This window comes from Manis pentadactyla, chromosome 5 (assembly GCF_030020395.1).
Source record: "Manis pentadactyla isolate mManPen7 chromosome 5, mManPen7.hap1, whole genome shotgun sequence".
Taxonomy (NCBI): Eukaryota; Metazoa; Chordata; class Mammalia; order Pholidota; family Manidae; genus Manis; species Manis pentadactyla.
In genome coordinates, this window is record NC_080023.1 from 70,038,757 (window position 1) to 70,060,744 (window position 21,988).

Sequence of the window (21,988 nt, forward strand, 5' to 3'; positions counted from 1 at the left end):
TATTTTTAGTTTTTTGAAGAACCTCCATACTGATTTACACAGTGGTTGCACCAGTTGAAATTCCTACCAACAGTGTAGGAGAGTTCCCATTTCTTCACATCCTTTCTAACATTTGTTGTTTTTGTCTTCTGGATGGTGGCCATTCTTAACTGGTGTGAAGTCGTATCTCATTGCGGCTTTGATTTGCATTTCCCTGATGATTAGCAATGTGGAGCATCTTTTCATGTACCTGTTGGCCATCTGTAAAATGTCTGTTCATGTCCTCTGCCCATTTTTTAATCAGGTTATTTGCTTTTTTGGTGTTGAGGCATATGAGTTCTTCATATATTTTGAATATTAACCCTTTATTGGATAAATTGTTTACAAATATATTCTTTTATACTGTAGGTTGCCTTTTTTTCTGCTGATAATGTCCTTTGCTATATAGAAACTTTTTAGTTTGATGTAGTCCCACTTGTCCATTTTTTATTTTGTTTCCCTTCCCTGGGAAGATGTGTCCATGAAAAAATTGCTCAGCTTAAATGTTCCAGAGATTTTTGCCTATGTTTTCTTCTAAGAGTTTTATGGGTTTCATGCCTTACATTTAGGTCTTTAATCCATTTCAAGTTTACTTTTGTGTATGGAGTGGGACAGTAATACAGTTTCATTCTCTTGCATGTAGCTGTCCTGTTTTTCCAGCACCAGTTATTGAAGAGACTGTCTTTTCCCCATTGTGTTTTCATGGCTCCTTTATCATATATTGATTGACCGTATATGTGTGGGTTTACATCTGGGCTCTCTATTCTGTTCCATTGATCTCTGGGTCTCTTCTTGTGCCAGAACCATACTGTTTTGATTACTGTAGATGTGTAGTATAGCTTGAAGTCAGGGAGTATTCTTCATCTCTGAGTAGCTCTTTTCAAATCTCTTTCTTGAAATTATCCCTGAGATAGTCAGTACTTTTCTGCAGATCAGTGAACATATTTATGACTGTTACTTTGAAATCTTTATCAAGAATATTGCCTACCTCTGTTTCATTTAGCTCTCTTTCTGGTATCTTATCCTGTTCTTTTGTTTGGAACATATGCCTCTGACTCCTCTTTTTGTCTGGATTTCTGTGTTTCTTCCTTTGTGTTTGATGGATCAGCTATGCCTCCTGGTCTAAAGAGTGATGGCTTTGTGAAGAAGGTGTCCTGTGGTGCCCAGAAGCTCAGTACTCTTTACCCTCTGGTGCTTGGTTCTCCTTTGCTGGTGGAGCTGCAGTTGCTATTGATGGGCTGTGGGTGGGTCTCAGTTTGTCCTTTGGAGGTGGGCGGAGTGGGTGTTCAGGGGAGTGCAGCACAGGGTTGGGCTGCCAGTGAGGAGGGAGGAGGGTGGAGGGTTTGGAACTGCCTCCTGCAGGTGCCTCCCCAGTTGGGCTGAGAGAGGGCCAAGAAAGCAGGGAAAGCCTCCCTCCACTTGTCAGGCAGCAAAGTCTGACTGCTGCTGGGCTGAGTGGGCCAAATAGGTGGGTGGGCAGGTGTACAGCGATGTGCCTCAGGGCTGAGCCACCAGTGTGGGGGCTGGAGCATTTGGGGCTCCCACATGTGCCTGCCCAGTTGGGCTTCAGGAGGGCTGGGGAAGCATCATCTACCTGCCTTTTCTCCTCCAGAGAGAGCTCCGTCAAACCCCCGCCCCTCTGGCGCCCAGTCCACTGCTGGTCAGTCTTTCAATTTCAATGCCTGTGTTGTGTCTCAGAGGACCAGCAGGGCGTGCCTGTCCTCCACAAGTGGCAGGAGTCTCAGCCTCCCAGAGTGCCCCAGCTTGTCTCCCTGGTGTCCAGCCCCATTAATCACCAAAGCCTAGTGCAATGTGGACTCGTGTTTCCAGAGCAGATCCAGGGCCAGGCGTGCAGGATTCCTGAGTGCTTATCCCTCTCTGCTCCATTCCTCTCCCTCCTGCTTGTGGGCTTGGATGGGGGAGGGCTTGGGTTCTGATTCATCTCGGCTCTGCCACTTTACCCCTCTGTGTGGCCTTCCCTTTTTCACAGGAGTAGATGGTCTGTTCTTCAGTCTTTGGATCATTTTCAGGGTTAGTTCATTTTGCTGTAGTTGCTTCCTTGCTGTGTATGTGGGAGGAGGTTTCTGCTTCGCCTTCCTACTCCATCTTTTTTTTGCTGAAAGTCACAAATCCTTTGATTTTAATTGGAAACATAATCATACAAATATTCTTTGTTAATTCAGGAAAAAGTAAAAACTATGGATCCAAATGTACAAAGTTACCTATTCCATAGATTTATTGAAATATATAGTATATGTGCATTTTTATACATTTGAGCATAAAATAGACATAGTTATATGGTTGTGAATGAATAAGTTCATGTGTTTCTTTTTCATATTGTTTTTCTTTAAAATTAATATTTAACCTTAAAATGCTAGGAAAATAGTTTATTCTTCCCATACTAAATTCAGAGAACTGTACTATCTTAATATATCTCAGAGTCAGATAACTTTATCTTTTAATAGAGCACCCTAAAAAGCTGCTTGTTATTGGTTGATTTAATGGTGAAATTGGATCATGTAAAAGTGAGTTGCCAAGATTGTTCTGGACAAAATTAGGAAAATATTGAATGATTCTGCTGGTATTTTGTTTGAAGAAATGCTTAAGGATGAATGTAGTATTATATAATTTCAAGAAAGAGAAAACTATCCTTGTTGGAGTAGTATTTATGAGGAGAGAATTCATAGTTAATGACATTGAGAAGTTCCCAAGGCTGTGTGGGGAGAATCAGAGAGGTCTGTTTGGGCCGAATGGTAGGTTCCAGAGGCACCTGTCTTGCCTCTGCTTTGCTCTTATCTCATTAACCTCTGAACCAAGTTCAGTTTATATTCTAATTTATCCATGGACCAATGGCATGAAGCAGCATAAAACTACATTATTACTTGATCAAAATAAGTCTGCTTGCTATATAGAAGAAAAACTTAGAAGCAGTAATATCTTATACCACTGGTAGTTGCAATGCCATGAGTTCTTTGTTTTAATCTCCATCTTCTTTATTTTTCTCAAGAAAGTAACAATAGGCTTTCAGTTGTACCTGTACTCAGAAAGTGTTTTCTTTTGCAGTTCAGTTAGATTACGCTATAGGTGACAAATAGGAGGTGAGGCAGGATCTGGAAACCCTTATGCAGCCCCTTCCTTTCTCATTATCCTTTACACTGACATTTCAAATCAACCATCAAAAAACAGCTAAAGGCAGCTGCTATTTAATTCTTTGGTCATAATAGTATCAACCTTGCTTACTCTAGTAGGTGGGGTAGCCTTGGTAAGTATAACTTAGATGTACATTAGTTGACTGTTTTCTGTCTCAGAGAACTCATTCTTAAATATGCTGTAGAACAGAATGCATGGGAGGCTGTTTATCTGAAATTAAACTTGGTTTATCCATTTCCAATGTCTACCTCTATAAAAAAATAAGCTTTAGAAGTTAACTGAAATATTGAGCAAAAATATCTTCATATTGCCTCCCATTACTTTAGTATATGATTAATTTCACTTAATTAGGTAGAATTTTTATTTAGTAAAATTTCATTGTAATAAATTTAAGATATAGACACAAATGCTCTTTGGAAATCTTGAAGTTAATAATATTATATCTTAACTATAACAATTATAATACGGTTCTGAGAAATTTCAAGTTATTCTTAACCTGATCTTGCTGATAATGGCTTGTGGAGCCATATGGCTCTTGGGGATCAACAGGATCTGAGGGTTTAACTGCTTTCTAGGCCTGTGATCCTCAGTAAATTAATAAAGTCCTTTGCTCGTTTTTCTTCATCTGTAAAATGTAGATAATAGGTACCTACATCATAGAGATATTGGAAGGATTAAATGAGTTAATACTTTTAAAATGTTTAGACGAGTCTGGAACATATAAGTGTTCAATAGATGTTAGCTAGCATAGTAATTATTAAATATTTTTATATTACGCAGAGATAGAAACATTCTATATATCGCTTGATGGGTTGATGTAGCAAATACATTTTATTCAACTGAAATAAAATAAAATAAAAAGTCTGTTTTTCCATATCCACAGAATAGCAGGGGACTAATTCATATAATTAATGTAGAAGATTATTGAATTTGTGCAATGGAATGTATTATGCATTTTGGTGAATTCAAGATCATTTCCCTTAAGAAACTTTTACTTAAAAATACTTTAAGAGTGGAGAAATGACATTGAGTTGTGTACCTCCATGTGCTTTAGAAAATTGTCTTATTTGAGCTCAGTGAATCTTACACTTTGTAACAGTTGCACAACAAGCATGTTTTTGGTTCTTAAACAGGTTTCTGCATGTTTGTGCTGAGCTTAGTGAAGAAACATTATCGTTTGCAGTTTTATATGGTATGTATTAACCATTGCTCTGTAGTCCTTACATAGTAAGAGCCTTTGCCTTTACTTTTTATTCTATAGTGAGAAGATACCTAACCTGGTAGCTGATATCTTTCCTAAATGTGAGGAGGGATAGTTCAGTTTTGGGTGACTGTTAAGTACAAAAGGTTGAAGTTGAAAATTTTTTGAGGATTTAAAAATTTTAACCATTTTCAGCATTTTTAAGAAGCCTTTTCTTTGAATATTTTCAAAGGCTATAAATTAAAATCAAGTGTTAAAATTATTTCCATAGTTTCCTGAATAGTTGCTAAGTGTGGGAAACATCTACCATATTTTTCTACAGCAGGTAACTCTATTTACTTGCTCTTAGCCTGAGCATAAAGGGAACAAGGAAATATGCTTTGGTAGCTGTTAGTCATACCACTGCATAATTCTTTATGGCCTAAGGTATTTTATTCAGTGTATCACTGAACAGTATTCAGTGTCTTGTGAAATTTATCACTGAAGATGATTAACTTATTTCCTTTAAAGGTTGTAATTATAAGAATGCAAAAAACAATATTTAGATCTGTGAATTCATGTATTAGTATAACTTATTTTAAATTTGGGGTGTATTTCTTATTCTTTATGTTTTGCCTTTCTCCATTAAAAAATCCTGCTACCATTATTGCTGGGAAAGTGTAGTATTTCTTAACACTTCTAAACAGTAAAAACTTTTTTACTGAAAATCTAGAAACCATCAAGACAAATTAGAAATAACAATCTCCTATGAAAATATAGATGGTGGCTATTGGGAAAAAGCATTTATACATTTTGAAGCAGCTAGGGTAAAAGAGAATTGGATCTTTTAAGCAGATAAAAGTAAATAAAACAAAATAACCAATATGATATATTGTTTGCTGAAATGGGAGATGGGTTTATTATGAATAATTTACAATCCTAAGAATTTTGAGAAATCATTTTATTCCAATCAAAATTACGAAACTAGTACGTAAAAACTTCAGCTCTTTTTTGGTTCACATTCTGCTTCTACTTACAATGCTAAAAGTTGTTAAAGTGGCCATCTCTCAGGTCAGGTGGAATTAATAAAACACAGAGGCCTTTAAAGTTTTGAAATTGAATTCTGTCATTAAACAGAGCTGTGAATATTAACTTTCAGGAAAAGATGGAGTTTTAGGGTGATTGATCCCTAGTGGTTTGAATCATTTGAAGTTAGAAATATCCTTATTAGAAAAAAGTTACTATACTAAACTCTGAAAGAAAAATAGTTTTTTTGCATTTTTAGTAACTGCAGAATGCAGCTAGAGAAAAATGTTCCTCTCTAAATGCCATAACACCACCATGAATTTCTCATCACTTTAATCTGTTTCAAGATTATGGTTTATTTTTTAGATGTTCATAATTTAGTTGTATATTTCAGTATTGTTTCCATTCCATTTGTGTATAACTCAAGATAAGTGTTTTCATAGTTTTAGGGTTCTAATCAGTACCAAGATGAATATAATTTACTAACAGCATTTAGTTTGTATGGCCTTACCTTGCAAAATTTGACCAAAGTTGTGCTAGAAATTTGTGTTTCAAAATTGCTATTACTTCCTGGGCTGCACTGATGAGTTGTGTTCACTAATTGTTATGTTGTTGGGCTATTAACAGTTCGCATGGACTCATGTCACTTTACTGATAACAGTTACTCAGTCACACCTTGTCATCCAAAATCTGTTTGAAGGCATGATATGGTAAGGGGACAGTATTATGCTGCTTTCTACTACTTCATTGCACTTTTAAAGCTCTTTTGTTTTGGACAGTGTCTTACAGATTTCTACTAAAATGTACTATTTGTTGTTGTTCTATTCCACTAAAATACCTATGAAAATATCTTAGTGAGTTTTGCCTACTGTTTGACAACTGAAGACAAATCCTTGAAGACAACTGGAAACCTTCCTTATTCAGGTTCCAGATAAAATGCAGAGTCCTCATAAAAGCCCCACATGGCTGATGACACTTTCAGGTAGCACTACACCTTCAGGTGACTTCTTACAAAGCACAGACTTTATGAAGAGTATATTATTTCTGTGGAATGGAAAATGAACAAAGTGTGCTTGTCAGCAAACAGGGTGCTGTCAGTGCATTTTCTCTAGGCAGAAGTTGGGTAGGTTCAGCTCTGCCATTACATAGGAACAGGTGTCCAGATTTCCCGTGTATGGAGTACTTGTTAAATAGTGGTGACTTGTGGATTCAAAAGCATTTTTATTAGTTAAAAATCCGTTTAAAATTATAAAAAATATTACTGGTTAAAAATAAGAGTGGAGAAAAACTTTAGATTTTAAGAAACCTGACTATACTTTCCCTACATTCTTTTTAAACCTATTAATTAAAATTTTTTACAGTTGATGGGTTTCATCAAGATAAATTTATTTCCTTGCCAGCATCTTGTTTTTTTACAAAGGTGTGTGTTTGGAGGTGCAAATAATTGGAATCATTTCAAGACTGTCTTCCACATAGAGTTTTAATCAATGGGGGTAGTTACTGTAATTAAGTATGGTACAATTAGTAGGTTTTAATACAACTATAGACTAAGATAAGAGTTAAAATTGTTAATACAAATTCTCTTTCAGGAAAAATAAGGATTTTGTATAATTTTATCAGATAAAACTGTTTCTAAGCAAATGACTCATTTCCAGTTCAAAAGGCTGCTTTAAAGAAAAATTCTTTATACCATTATAACTGGTTCCTCATATAACTGAAATTGAAAGCCCATAGGTATAGAAATTGGTTACTGAATATAAAATTAAGTTGGTTGATGATTTAATATTTTCCTTAGGAATATTCTCTCAGGAGGTTAGTTTATAGATTATTAATTGCTTATTGTTGAATGGGCAAATTTGGTTGATATTGTTTCTACTGATGATTGGGAAGTGTTAGGCTCTGGACTAGGCTACAGTATAATCCAAAGGGTTATTGCATTGGTTCATTATGAGTCATAACCTGTATAAATATTTGCCACTTAATCATATGGACCTTTTTCTGCCCTTTTTTTTTTTTAAAGGTTCCTTGTTCCAATATCAAGTGTTATCTGCAATGACATAACTGCTTACCTTTTTGGATTTTTTTTTGGGAGAACTCCATTAATAAAGGTAATTGAAAGAAAACACAAGCAAGCCACTAACACAACCTTAAAGATGAGCCACTGGAGAAAATGTCCAACAATTTGGTGCTGTTGCACATTTCTGATGTCAGTGGGGGTTTGATTTTCCCTGGCTGCACTTGCTAGCAGCTGGTGTAGGGCAGCGAGTTGCATCTCCCCGTGATTGCACCTCGGTTCTTCTTCAGATATGCTGCTGGCTCCTCAGGAAGGACGCACCTCCTTGCGCAACCCCTTTCCTCTTTCTCCTGGTTTCCTTCCTTCAGTCGCTGTGACCTTTATTCTACCCCCCCAGCTGCCCGATAAATGAGCCTTGATTCTGCTCTCCCCTGAAGGTGTATCGTCTAACCCCTTCTTTTTTTTAAGGGTACATTCCACCATCTTCACATACTTATGTCCATTTGTAAGAGTTTTAACACCCAAACTCACTTAAAAAAACAAGAGGCCCTACAATAAAATACCGATAATACAAGTAATAAGGAAAGATTAAGGTGAGAGAAAGGCAAATACACGTGAGGACGCCATGTTGTTTTGCTTTATATTAGTTCTTTTTTCAGTCAGCGGAGGCAAGGAAGAAAACGGGTAAGTTGTATGGGTCTCATTTCTGGGAAGAAAGAAAGAAACCAAGCAACCATTCCTCACAGAAAAAGATACCTTTTTCTTTATCTGGTTTCTTTTTAAAAATAGGCTAATCACATTGGGGCTTTAGATAGGATTCACTAAGTTCCTATATTGGACAAAGTCCTTAATAATATTCTGACATATATATTAATTGGCTGTTTTGATGTTATTATATGAAGTTAGTTTTGGACTGAGGTAATATTTGTTTAGATAGAAAACCTTCTGTTTGTTCAGAGTGATTAGAAGGGTAGCTTAGCATTCCCAGAAGAGTGCAGGGACCACCTGTTCTTCAAAAAACCTTCCATAAAATTCTCCCCACAGAGACATCCAGGACAGCATCAGGCTGAGTTGTAGGGATACTGGCAAGCTAGCGATATATACTTATATCATTTCTAAAGCTGCTTCAGCACAAAAGCAAGTGATTAAGTATTCAAGTCTATACTGGTTGAGAAGTTTTTGGCTTAGGAGGTCTTCAAAGAGGCTGAATGTCTGTAGAAGAATCCCACTGTCTGAATTTGAGCATAAATTTCTAGTGAATTTATAGGACTGGATTAGTGATAACATACCCAGATGTAATGATAATAATTAAGCAAGTTAACCCCTAAATCAGCATAATATGAGTCAATTTGGTATTTTAAAATAATCAGCAGGCATGTTTATAGTCAACTCCAACCAACTTCATGACAGTAATGCTGGATTATGCTAGGAGAATGTGTATATCACTCTCCTCTCCATGTCAGAATTGCTGTCAGATTTGTTAAGAAACTATTTCTGCACACTTCTGGCTTTGGGCTTTATGAGCATCAGGATGAGAAGTCTGTAAAGAGTTTATGAAGTTTAGACCATCACCTGTTTCTATCTGCAGGAACTTCTGCTACTTATTTGGCTTCTGTCCCCATGTGATCCACTGAAAGCATCATCAGAGGCCATCAGTCATGTCCCGATGAGGAAATCCCTATACATCAGTCATTATCTTAATAGGGCACCCCGGGTAGTTAGCGCTGTTCACTCTAATAAATCTTTTCCTCATGCCCCTGCACCACAAAGTTCCAGACTTTCCTCCAGATTTCTCTCCTGAATGGCCCATTGACTGAAAAACAATGGCCTGAATCTCAAACAAACAGTATCTGCTCTTAGAGGCATGACATGTTCCTTTCTTCACGGAGACAGACATAGATTGTGACCAAAGGGAGAAAGATATGTGAGTATTTGTGGAGCAAATACTGCGTCTGGGGCTGTGGAGTATTTTGCCATTTCAGAAAGAAGTCTGGTGTACACATGGCATTTTGGGAATACATGAAAATCTGGTTGCTGCAAATTTATTCTAACTTTTGGTCTGTAGTTGGTCAACACAGACCACGTATATTGGAATGAATATATTTTATCCTATTTCAAGAGCTAAACTATTATGGGGATTTACATAAGCATAAAAGTCATGAGATGATTAGTATAAAGTTTACAGTCCTTTGAGAGAAAAACAAATAAATTGAGGCTGCAGAAGCAAACGGATATTCACAGTATGTCAAATGTTGGAGGGCTTAATATGTGTTAGATACACCACCAGCGAGATTTGCACGAATGAATCAGGATCATGGATGAAGGAAAATGAGTTGCAAAGCTATTTCCATAAGAAAAATGTATGGAGAGATGTACAAGGAATTGTGGTGATTCATTGAACAGTGCGTATGTATTTGTGAGTTTTGTGAGTGCAGTTAACTCTTTTGAATTTTATTTGGCCTTTTGTAGTTGTCTCCGAAAAAGACCTGGGAAGGATTCATTGGCGGTTTCTTTTCCACAGTCGTGTTTGGATTCATTGTGAGTTTTACTAGGATTTTTACTTTATTTGTATATTGAAAAACAGTAGCAAGTTTATTAGTGTATTCTAAACCTAAAAGAATTAAACTGTAAAATGCTAATAATGTATTTATTGAAACCAACTGAACAGAACCTATTCTGTACTCCAGTAGCTTTCATCCTGGCCTCGTATCAGAATCACCTGGAGAGCTAATACAACATGTGTCTCAGCCCTAGCCCAGATCAGTTAACTAGCCCAGCTGACTCTAATGTACTGCTTGGCTTGGGACTGCTGCTGTGCTCTTGGGTTTTGGTAGTTCCAACAGCCCTTAGGCCTTGTTGGGGATACAGGTGTGGGGATAGGTGGTGGTTTTTAGTAAAAGCAGAGAAGGCAAATACTGTTGAAGAGCTCTGCCTCCTTAACACAAGCCAGCTACTTGGCCTAGTGAGTGCTTACTGCTGTGAGCCCAATATGCGGGAAGAGTTTGTTGAAAATAATTGATGCTCACTTTTAGACTTGAATATTGGGTATTGTTACTATTTTAAAAATTAGTTTATAGTTAAGGAATACAGATTTTTATTAAGAGATGTCTTGTGAGAACCAATAAAGGTACAATAAAATGATTGGATAATGATAACTATGCACCAAAAATGACTTTGTAATTTTATTTTTTTAAGAGTCTACTCCCCTGACAATTCTAGAATATATTCTATAGCCAAATACAGAGTACCTAGTAACAACATGGAGCTTTGAGAGGGAACAAATAAGTAGAAATATGCAAGACTCCTGGATGTAAAAACCACCATAATTCCTCTGTTTAATTTGTAAATTTAGTTCATTCTCAATGAAAATTCCAATAGAATTTGATAAAATTATTCCAGTGTTAATGGGGTAGAATATTGATGAGGTGATAATTGATAACTAGAATAATGAAAAATCCAGTCCTGTTCCATGTTTATACATTGCAAAGCTGGGATAATTAGAACATTATTAAGTTAAATAATACTACAAGAAACTGGTATTATTAAAGACTAATTTAGAAATACTACAAGAATGGCCATATCATTGGATAAAAATAAAGAGCTACTCTATAAGAATGTTTTGCATGACAAAATGAGGATGGAAATTGTATAGTTTTTTTCATAAATGATTTTGAGGAAACTGGTTGTTTGGAAGCAAAATTAGTATATCATTCCTAGCATCATGCTTGGTGGTCTGTTACCCTTTCTTGAATAATGTAACGGGGTAAAGGGCTGCAAAAGAAAAGGGGATAAACTGTTGTCTAGTAATTTAAATTTGTAATAAGATATTTTGTTTTATGTATCTTCTTCCATGGCTGAGAATAGCTAGTTTAAAAAATTGCAGTGATGTGGCCAGGAAATAATAACTTAGTCAAAGTTTTCTGTGTTAAGAATAATGGTATTTTTCACCTCTACTATTCTCTTAATAATTTTGAATCACTGCCTGTTTATTAAATTAATGTAGCCTTTATGCAGTTAACTTGACCCCTGTACTCTCCCATACATTTATGATTGTTAGCTTCTGTTAACATTAATTATGTGTAACGTAATGAAGGTAAAACCTTGCCCTGATGCTTGTCTGCATGTTCACAACAGCTTTTATCTTCCCCTTCCCTCTTTTGTAGTCATACAGAGATTATAATCTTGTGATTTCCAAATCCTTTCTGTTTTCTAGTAGCTTTTTTTTTTTGGTATCATTAATCTACAATTACATGAGGGACATTATATTTACTAGACTCCTCCCACCACCAAGCCCCCCACTCCACATACCCCACCACAGTCAGTCCACTAGTGTAGTAAGATGCTGTACAATTACTACTTGTCTTCTCTGTGTTGTACAGCCCTCCCTGTGCCCCCCCATTATGCATGCTAATCATAACGCCCCCTTTATTCACCCCCCCCCCACCTTATCCCTCCCTTCCCACCCATCCTCCCCAGACCCTTTCCCTTTGGTAACTGTAAGTCCATTCTTGGGTTCTGTGAGTCTGCTGCTGTTTTGCTCCTTCAGTTTTTTCTTTGTTCTTACACTCCACAGATGAGTGAAATCATTTGATACTTGTCTTTCTCCGCCTGGCTTATTTCACTGAGCATAATACCCTCTAGCTCCATCCATGTTGTTGCAAATGGTAGGATTTGTTTCCTTCTTATGGCTGAATAATATACGACTGTGTATATGTACCATATCTTCTTTATCCATTCATCTACTGATGGACACTTAGGTTGCTTCCATTTCTTGGCTATTGTAAATAGTACTGCGATACACATAGGGGTGCATATGTCTTTTTCAAACTGAGCTGCTGCATTCTTAGGGTAAATTCCTAGAAGTGGAATTCCTGGGTCAAATGGTATTTCTATTTTGAGCTTTTTGAGGAACCTCCATATTGCTTTCCACAATGGTTGAACTAATTTACATTCCCACCAGCAGTGTAGGAGGGTTCCCCTTTCTCCACATCCTCGCCAACATTTGTTGTTGTTTGTCTTTTGGGTGGTGGTGATCCTTACTGGTATGAGGTGATATCTCACTGTGGTTTTAATTTGCATTTCTCTGATGATTAGGATGTGGAGCATCTTTTCATGTGTCTGTTGGCCATCTGAATTTCTTTGGAGAAGTGTGTGTTCAGATCCTGTGCCCATTTTTTAATTGGATTATTTGCTTTTTGTTTGTTGAGGTGCGTGAGCTTTTTATATATTTTGGATGTCAAACCCTTATCGGATCTGTCATTTATGAATATATTCTCCCATACTGTAGAATGCGTTTTTGTTCTATTAATGGTGTCCTTTGCTGTACAGAAGTTTTTCAGCTTGATATATTCCCACTTGTTCATTTTTGCTCTTGTTTCCCTTGCCCGGGGAGATATGTTTGTGAAGAAGCTGCTCATATTTATGTCCAAGAGAATTTTGCCTATGTTTTTTTCTAAGAGTTTTATGGTTTCATGACTTACATTCAGGTCTTTGATCCATTTCGAATTTACTTTTGTGTGTGGGGTTATACAGTGATCCAGTTTCATTCTCTTACATGTGGCTGTCCAGTTTTGCCAACACCAGCTGTTGAAGAGACTGTCATTTCCCCATTGTATGTCCATGGCTCCTTTATTGTATACTAATTGACTGTATATGCTTGAGTTAATATCTGGACTCTCTATTCTGTTCTACTGATCTGTGGCTCTGTTCTTGTGCCAGTACCAAATTGTCTTGATTACTGTGAATTTGTAGTAGAGCTTGAAGTTGGGAAGTGAGACACCCCCACCCCCAGCTTTATTCTTCCTTCTCAGGATTGCTTTCACTATTTAGGGTCTTTTGTTGTTCCATAGGAATTTTAAAACTATTTGTTCCAGTTTGTTGAAGAATGCTGTTGGTAGTTTGATAGGGATTGCATTGAATCTCTAGATTGCTTTAGGCAGGATGGCCATTTTGACAATATTAATTCTTCCTAGCCAAGAGCATTGGATGAGTTTCCATTTGTTAGTGTCCTCTTTAATTTCTCTTGAGTCTTGTTGTTTTCAAGGTATAAGTCTTTTACTTCTTTGGTTAGGTTTATTCCTAGGTATTTTATTCTTTTTGATGCAATTGTGAATGGAATTGTTTTCCTTATTTCTCTTTCTGCTAGTTCATCATTAGTGTATAGGAAAGCAACAGATTTCTGTGTATTAATTTTGTATCCTGAAACTTTGCTGATTTCAGATATTAGTTCTAGTAGTTTTGGAGTGGAGTCTTTAGGGTTTTTTATGTACGATATCATGTCATCTGCAAATAGTGACAGTTTGACTTCTTCCTTACCAATCTGGATGCCCTGTATTTCTTTGTTTTGTCTGATTGCCATGGCTAGGACTTCCAGTACTATGTTGAATAACAGTGGGGAATGTGGGCATCCCTGTCTTGTTCCCAATCTTAGAGGAAAAGCTTTCAGCTTCTCGCTGTTAAGTATGATGTTGGCTGTGGGCTTGTCATATATGGCCTTTATTATGTTGAGGTACTTACCCTGTATACCCATTTTGTTGAGAGTTTTTATCATGAATGGGTGTTTAATTTTGTTGAATGCTTTTTCAGCATCTATGGAGATGATCATGTGATTATTGTCCTTCTCTTTGTTGATGTGGTGGATGGTGTTGATGGATTTTTGAATATTGTACCCTCCTTGCATCCCTGAGATAAATCCCACTTGATCATGGTATATGATCCTCTTGATGTATTTTTGAATTTGGTTTGCTAATATTTTGTTGAGTATTTTTGCGTCTATGTTCATCAGGGATATTGGTCTGTAATTTTCTTTTTTGGTGGGGCCTTTGCCTGGTTTAAGTATTAGAGTGATGCTGGCTTCATAGAATGAGTTTGGAAGTATTCCCTCCTCTTCTATTTTTTGGAAAACTTTAAGGAGAATGGGTATTATATCTTCTCTATATATCTGATAAAATTCAGTGGTGAATCCATCTGGACCAGTGATTTTGTTCTTGGGCAGTTTTTTGATTACCGATTCAATTTCATTGCTGGTAATTGGTCTGTTTAGATTTTCTGTTTCTTTCTTGGTCAGTCTTGGAAGGTTGTATTTTTCTAGGAAGTTGTCCATTTCTCCTAGGTTTCCCAGCTTGTTAGCATATAGATTTTCATAGTATTCTCTAATAGTTCTTTATACTTCTGTGCGGTCCGTTGTGATTTTTCCTTTCTTAACTCTGATTCTGTTTATGTGTGTAGATTCTCTTTTTCTCTTAATAAGTCTGGCTAGGGGTTTATCTATTTTTTTAATTTTCTCAAAGAACCAGTTCTTGGTTTCATTGCTTTTATCTATTGTTTTATTTTTATCAATTTTATTTATTTCTTCTCTGATCTTTATTATGTCCCTCCTGCTGCTGAATTTGGGCCTCACTTTTTCTTCTTTTTCCAGTTTCAATAATTGTGACTTTAGGCTATTCATTTGGCATTGTTATTCCTTTAAATAGGCCTGGATTGCTATATACTTCCCTCTTATAACTGCCTTCACTGCATCCCACAGAAGTTGAGGCATTGTGCTGTTGTTGTCATTTGTCTCCATATATTGCTTGATCTCTGTTTTAATTTGGTCATTGATCCATTGATTATTTAGGAGTATGTTGTTCAACCTCCATGTGTTTGTGAGCCTTTTTGTTTTCTTTGTACAATTAATTTCTAGTTTTATACCTTTGTGGTCTGAGAAGTTTGTTGGTAGAACTTCAATCTTTTTGAATTTACTGAGGCTCTTTTTGTGGCCTAGTATGTGATCTATTCTGGAAAATGTTGCATGTGCACTTGAGAAGAATGTGTATCCTGCTGCTTTTGGGTGTAGGGTTCTGTAGATGTCTGTAAGGTCCATCTGTTCTAGTGTGTTGTTCAGTGCCTCTGTGTCCTTACTTATTTTCTGTCTGGTGGATCTGTCCTTCGGAGTGAGTGGTGTGTTGAAGTTTCCTAAAGTGAGTACATTGCATTCTATTTCCCCCTTTAATTCTGTTAGTATTTGTTTCACATATGTTTGTGCTCCTGTATTGGGTGCATATATATTTATAATGGTTATATCCTCTTGTTGGAATGACCCCTTTACCATTATGTAATGTCCTTCTTTATCTCTTGTTACTTTCTTTGTTTTGAAGTCTATTTTGTCTGATACTAGTACTGCAACACCTGCTTTTTTCTCCCTATTGTTTGCATGAAATATCTTTTTCCATTCCTTCACTTTTAGTCTTTGTATGTCTTTTGGTTTGAGGTGAGTCTCTTGTAAACAGTATGTAGATGGGTCTTGCTTTTTTATCCATTCTATTACTCTGTGTCGTTTGATTGGTGCATTCAGACCATTTACATTTAGGGTCATTATTGAAAGATGTTTATTTATTGCCATTGCAGGCTTTAGATTTGTGGTTATGAAAGGTTCAAGGGTAGCTTCTTTAGTGTCTAACCGTCTAACTTAATTCACTTATTAAGCGATCATAAACACAGTGTGATGATTCTTTATTTCTCTCCCTTATTATTCTTCCTCCTCCATTCCTTGTATGTTAGGTGTTTTATTCTGTACTCTTTTGTGTTTCCTTTGACTGCTTTTGTGAATAGTTGATTTTATTTTTTGCCTTTAGTTAGTATTTGGTTCATCTGCTTTCTTTGCTGTGATTTTATTTTCTCTGGTGACATCTATTTAGCCTTAGGAGTGCTTCCATCTAGAGCATTCCCTTTAAAATATCCTGTAGAGGTGGTTTGTGAGAGGCAAATTCCCTCTACTTTTGCTTGTCTGGAAATTGTTTAATCACTCATGCATACTTAAATGATAATCTTGCTGGATACAGTATCTTTGGTTCAAGGTCCTTCTGTTTCATTGCATTAAATATATCATGCCATTCTCTTCTGGCCTGTAGGGTTTCTGTTGAGAAGTGTGATGATAGCCTGATGGGTTTTCCTTTGTAGGTGACCTTTTTTCTCTCTCTGGCTGTCTTTCATGCTCTGTCCTTGTCTTTGATCTTTGCCATTTTCATTACTATAAATCTTGGTGTTGTCCTCCTTGGGTCCCTTGTGTTGGGAGTTCTGTGGGCTTTCATGGTCTGATAGAGTATTTCCTCCCCCAGTTTGGGGAAGTTTTCAGCAATTATTTCTTCAAAGACACTTTCCCTTTTTCTCTTTCTTCTTCTTCTGCTACCCCTATAATGTGAATATTGTTCCATTTGGATTGGTCACACAGTTTTCTTAATATGCTTCATTCCTGGAGATCCTTTTATCTCTCCCTGCCTCAGCTTCTCTGTATTCCTGTTCTCTGATTTCTATTCCATTAACAGTCTCTTGCACCTCATCCAGTCTTCTCTTAAGTTCTTCCAGAGATTGTTTCATTTCTGTGATCTCCCTCCTGACTTCAACCCTTAGCTCTTGCATATTTCTCTGCAGGTCCATCAGCATGGTTATAACCTTTATTTTGAATTCTTTTTTAGGAAGATTGGTTTTATCTATCTCCCCAGGCCCTCTCTCTGGGGTTGTCTGGGTGATTCTTGACTGGACCAGATTCTTCTGCCTTTTCATGGCAATAGAGGTAGTCATAGGCAGGTGGCATGTGTGTCAGCTGGGAGAACAAAGTCCTTTCCTGCTTGCTGGTCACCTTGCCCTTCTCCACTGCCTGTGTTGTTTACCCAACACTGGGAGCAGCCTCCGGGCCATCCCTGGAGCTGCTGTGAGCAGGGCAGCCCTCGGGGTAGCCCAGAGCCCTGTGGGGTGTGGCAGGCACACCGGGTGTGTTCTCCTGCAAGAATGCCACCCCTTCACACCTTGCTCCCGCTTCCTCTGTGCTGGGTAGCTGTGTGCCTGTGGCAGTCTCAGGGTCTGTCTCAGGCAGCTGTGCGCTGGAAGAAGACTCTGGGTGGTTGCTCTGGGTACGACTGCTGTCTGACTGCTCCGCTGCTGTGGCGGGGCAGCGCTGGCTGGGGGGAATGAATGGCAGGCTGCTTATTGCTGTGAGGGGCTTCAAGGCTGTGTTGCCACCCAGGGGGTTAGGGTGCCTGAAGTTCTTCAGGATTCCCAGCCTGCTGGGCTAAGTGTGCCAGGATGATTCCGTCCAGCTGTTAAACCCCTGTCCCTTTAAGAGTTTCAAAATGCACTCACTTTTCTTTTGTCCCAGGGGAGCCGGCTGTGGGGACCCAGTTGCAGATTTTACTTTTCCGTTTCTCTAATATCCAGCACACCATGCAATGTGCATCTGTCTTCCTGGTGCAGAGTACTAGGGCTGGTTATTTAGCGGTCCTGGGCTTCCACTCCCTCCCCACTCTGATTCTTTTTCTCCCGCTGGTGAGCTGGGGTTGGGGGAGTGCTCAGGTCCCATTGGGTCATGGCTTTGTGTCTTACCCTTTTCATGAGACGCTGAGTTCTTGCAGATGTAGATGTAGCCTGGCTGGTGTCCTGTATCTTCTGGTCTCTCTGTTAGGCATAGTTGTATTTGTTGTATTTTCAAAAATATATATGATTTTGGGAGGAGATTTCTGTTGCCCTACTCATGCCGCCATCTTGGCTTCTCCTCTCTCAATTCTCTAGTAGCTTTTCAAAGTCTTCTATTGTGCCAGTCATGACCATTTAACTTTTAAGATACATAGCAAAATAGGAATGCAGAGAAATTTTGGTATTCTATCTGTGGCTTTTTTTGACACACACATGTGCATATTTATTTATATATATATATATGTATTTTTTCATTCAGTGTTTCACAAACCCTTGCCTTGTTATGCAGGCTGCCTATGTGTTATCCAAATACCAGTACTTCGTCTGCCCAGTGGAGTACCGAAGTGATATAAACTCCTTTGTTACAGAATGCGAACCCTCAGAACTTTTCCAGCTTCAGAGTTATTCACTTCCTCCCTTTCTAAAGGCAGTGTTGAGACAGGTAAGATAAACATGCCTAGGGATCCTCTATCTCAAAGATTAAGCTTCCTTTAAAAGTAGAATAAGATTTTTATAAGAAATTGATTTCTGAAGAATTTTTAACTCAATTTTTAGTTTAATACAGAAATGGTTTCACTATTTCCTTAGCATCAGCTATATATTCTATCTCCTTGTGATTGCCCTTTCTTGAACATAAAATGAATATTACTATCACAAACCAGTTCCTTAGATTTTTACAAATCAAATGGGTTAAAATGAGTTTCACATGAAACTGGTCTGAATTGACTCAATTTAAAACTTAATTAAGATTCACTAGCTCAAAGATTCCCTGATTTTTAGGGGAACTTTACCAGTACAGAAAAATGTGCTTCTAAAAATCAGTTTCCCTTCCAAAAGCACACTGAAGCCATTTAAAGGCAACACTAGGTCTCTCACTGAAGGATACTGACATGCTGTCTGGTAGAACCCTGCTAATGTGTGCCATCAGGACTGGAGGGTGGTTGGTTAGAGTGAGGAATCGAATGTGTATTTGTGCATGCACACCCATGTATCTGAAACATTTTTAACAAAAGTCCATATTTTTGAGAAGCAGGTTAACCAACAATTATTTCTCTTGTTGAGTGAGTGTTCAGTACATGGATTCCAAGAATTTTCAATGTCCAAACCATCTGTTACCTGCTATAAAACTTTTTGATACTGACATTCTTGATTAGACCAAGGCCATTGTTTGAGAACAGGTCCAAAGATTGGTGTTCCCAGAGATTTTTCTTAAACCATACCTGTTATGCATTGTCTACAATTTGTAGTTTTAATTTGTTTAAAGTGGAACAAGAACTAAGAATTTATAAAATAATTTCAGAATACATCTCAATATTTACAATTCCCTCCTCACATCTTCTATGATCATCTTGCTGATGCTCACTTTGGTAGTCCTTTTTAGGCAACTTAAAAGAAGGACCAACTTTTCCCTCATTTTGTCATATAAAATTAAAATGAAATAAAATACAAAATGAAAATACATTATAATTACAAAAAGTACTACTGGTAAAAAACAAATTCACAAATGAACTGATTCTTGGTAAGCCTGCAACTCAAGTGTTGTAGAAGTCTAGATGAACTAGAAAGTAGCCTATTAGCTGCAAGAGTTTAGTGTGCCAGGTGCTATCATTGTGCTTACTTAGAGAATGGAGAATTATGGCCAAGTAGAGCATGGTAATGAGAGCTTACAATATGTTTTTCTCCATAATTCTGAAAGCTTGTGAAACTAACAAAAATGTGATATATGCTTTGACTTACTGTTTATATCATGGTTCTTAGTTTAGGTGGCCTGCTCAAATACAATTTTAAGGCAATTTAACCCCCCAACCCTTTTTTTCCTTTTCAGGAAACAGTAAGCTTGTATCCTTTCCAGATACATAGCATTGCTCTTTCAACGTTTGCATCTTTGATTGGCCCATTTGGAGGCTTCTTTGCCAGTGGATTCAAAAGAGCTTTCAAAATCAAGGTGTGTGTTTAGATTCTTTGTTACATTTTTAGAGAATATAATTAGGAGATACAGTTGGAATATGGTTCTCTGTTGGTCCTACACAACCCATAGGCAAAAACTTTTACAAACTATGGCCACACAGAAATGCTTCCTGGCTGATTTGCATGTGTTCCTTCTTTTTGGGTTTTTGTATGTTATAGAAACACAGTTTAAAGTGTCTTGCCAATCTCATTTATAGAAATGGCATATTTCCCATAATGTGGGGACAAACACAGAATCTTCGTCCTTTAAGTGCTCATCCTAGAATCCAGCCATGAATTGTCTGAAGTTTAGTATCTTGCCACGATCTCACTGAAGCACAGGTGAGAAAGCCTCGGGATACGTAACTGCCCGAGGTTGGGGTTGGCAAACTCTGAATAAAGTCCGGATCATACATTTATAATCGTATCACAACTACTCAACTCTCAACTCTGCCACCGTAGTGTGAAAGTCCCATGGACAGTGTACAATGAATGGGCATGGCTGGGTTTTAGTAAAATTTTATTTGCTGAAACAGGCAGTGGGCTAGACTTGGTCAATGGGACAGTTTGCTGATTCCTTTCCCAGATACTTAAAATTAATCCCTACATTTTAAGTTTTAGATTCTCATAAATAAAGTGATACATTATTATCTCAGCTCTCCTCATGGCCTAAGTTAGGATGGAATATTGTGCCATTAGGAGTTAGAGAGTGGCTACTGAAGGTGGGGTGGTCAGGCAGGCTTCTCTGAGGAGGTGGCATTTGAGCTGGGATCTGAGAAAAGGAGAGTCCCACAGAGAGGTCTAAGGAGGGAGCTCCACTGAGTCAAAGGAGTTCAGAGAAGCTCAGTCTTGCTTGAAGGGCAGTAAGAACGGTGTGGCTATGGGAGAGTAGATCAGTCTGCAGAGGCTGGTGGGACCAGATCATGTAGGGCCCAAGGAGCCAGGGAAATAAACTCAGTGAACACCTGGAGAGGGGAAGATACTCTGTTAGGTGGAATGCAATATAGAAACGTGTGTAAGATGGTATCCCTGTTCCCAAATGCTCACCACCAACTAAGGGAGATAATACGTGTCCACAAAGAACCACAGCCACAGCCACACATGACAAGTGTCCTAGGAAGGCTGCCAACAGCAGAGGAGAATTGAGTCATCAATTTGACTTTCTTGTAAGTTCAGTTAGGATGGAAGAGAAGGAAGGAAATGGGTTGGCAAAAAGTAACCAAAGAATTTTTCAGTAATTGTTTCAAACAGTGAAATGTTATATTTAGAATGATATTTCTTTAATGGTCTCCAGTCCAAGGTATCTTGTTGAATGGTAAGACTTTTTTGCATGTGTGAAATGAAGGTGTAATTGCGATGGCATTTTAGATATTTTTAGCTTGCCTGAGTAAACCAGAGGAGCAATTAGTCCTTTCCATTTGCTGGGTACTCAGACATGTGGATATGTCTCTACAAAGTCAGTTTGCAGAGGCTTACTAACCATTCCCTCGATTTGGCCATTTAATGGACTGAAGGGTCCCAAAAGAACTACTTTTATTTTCTCTTTACCCTAAAACTTAAGAAGAAAAAATAATCATCACAGGAGTAAAATGTCTATTTCAGAGTAAGATATGAGGATAAACATGAGTTAGAACCAATTTTACATCTATCAACAACACTAAAATAGCTCCCTAAATAGTTTCTGGTTAAACAGAAAAGTAGGTTATAACCATAATAGATTAGTAAGAGCTGACAGCACTTTTAATTTCAAAAAGTTTTATTAACTATAAAGTGTTAGTCCTAGATTTAATATTTAATTGCTGTTACTTGAATGCTGCTGGTCAACTCAGTAATCATTCTAATATAGGCACATACTGGAAAGATGTGATTTTAATCTGTTGCACGTTTTAATAAGTTTGTATTTAGTGGGGAAATCCAGTGGTAGAGTCTATATTGCCAAAGAGACATTTACAGATAAGAGTTTTATAGCAAGTGATTTTTAAAAAAATTGCTAATATGTTTGTTTCTGAAGGATTTTGCAAACACCATACCTGGACATGGCGGAATAATGGACAGATTTGATTGTCAGTATTTGATGGCAACTTTTGTTCATGTGTACATCACAAGTTTTATAAGGTATTTTTAGACTTTTGAAAACTGTTTTATTAGATGATTTCTTTGAGTTCTCATCTTCATGGGCATTAGTTTGAATGAGTTACTCTTTCTGT

The 21,988-nt window shown here is 37.5% G+C and overlaps 1 protein-coding gene across 2 annotated transcripts in view; it reads left to right on the top strand.

Moving 5' to 3' along the window:
* The window catches only part of CDS1 (CDP-diacylglycerol synthase 1), a 69,050-nt gene that overhangs the window by 40,494 nt on the left and 6,568 nt on the right, over positions 1 to 21,988 (top strand). The window contains exons 6-12 of one of the 2 annotated variants that reach the window (XM_036906351.2): positions 4,302 to 4,360; positions 6,002 to 6,084; positions 7,395 to 7,482; positions 9,858 to 9,926; positions 18,124 to 18,276; positions 19,660 to 19,779; positions 21,793 to 21,896. In XM_036906351.2, the coding sequence (XP_036762246.1) occupies positions 4,302 to 4,360; positions 6,002 to 6,084; positions 7,395 to 7,482; positions 9,858 to 9,926; positions 18,124 to 18,276; positions 19,660 to 19,779; positions 21,793 to 21,896 (676 nt within the window). The remainder of the gene's footprint in view (positions 1 to 4,301; positions 4,361 to 6,001; positions 6,085 to 7,394; positions 7,483 to 9,857; positions 9,927 to 18,123; positions 18,277 to 19,659; positions 19,780 to 21,792; positions 21,897 to 21,988) is intronic. The other variant, XM_057502411.1, reaches the window with a different exon arrangement.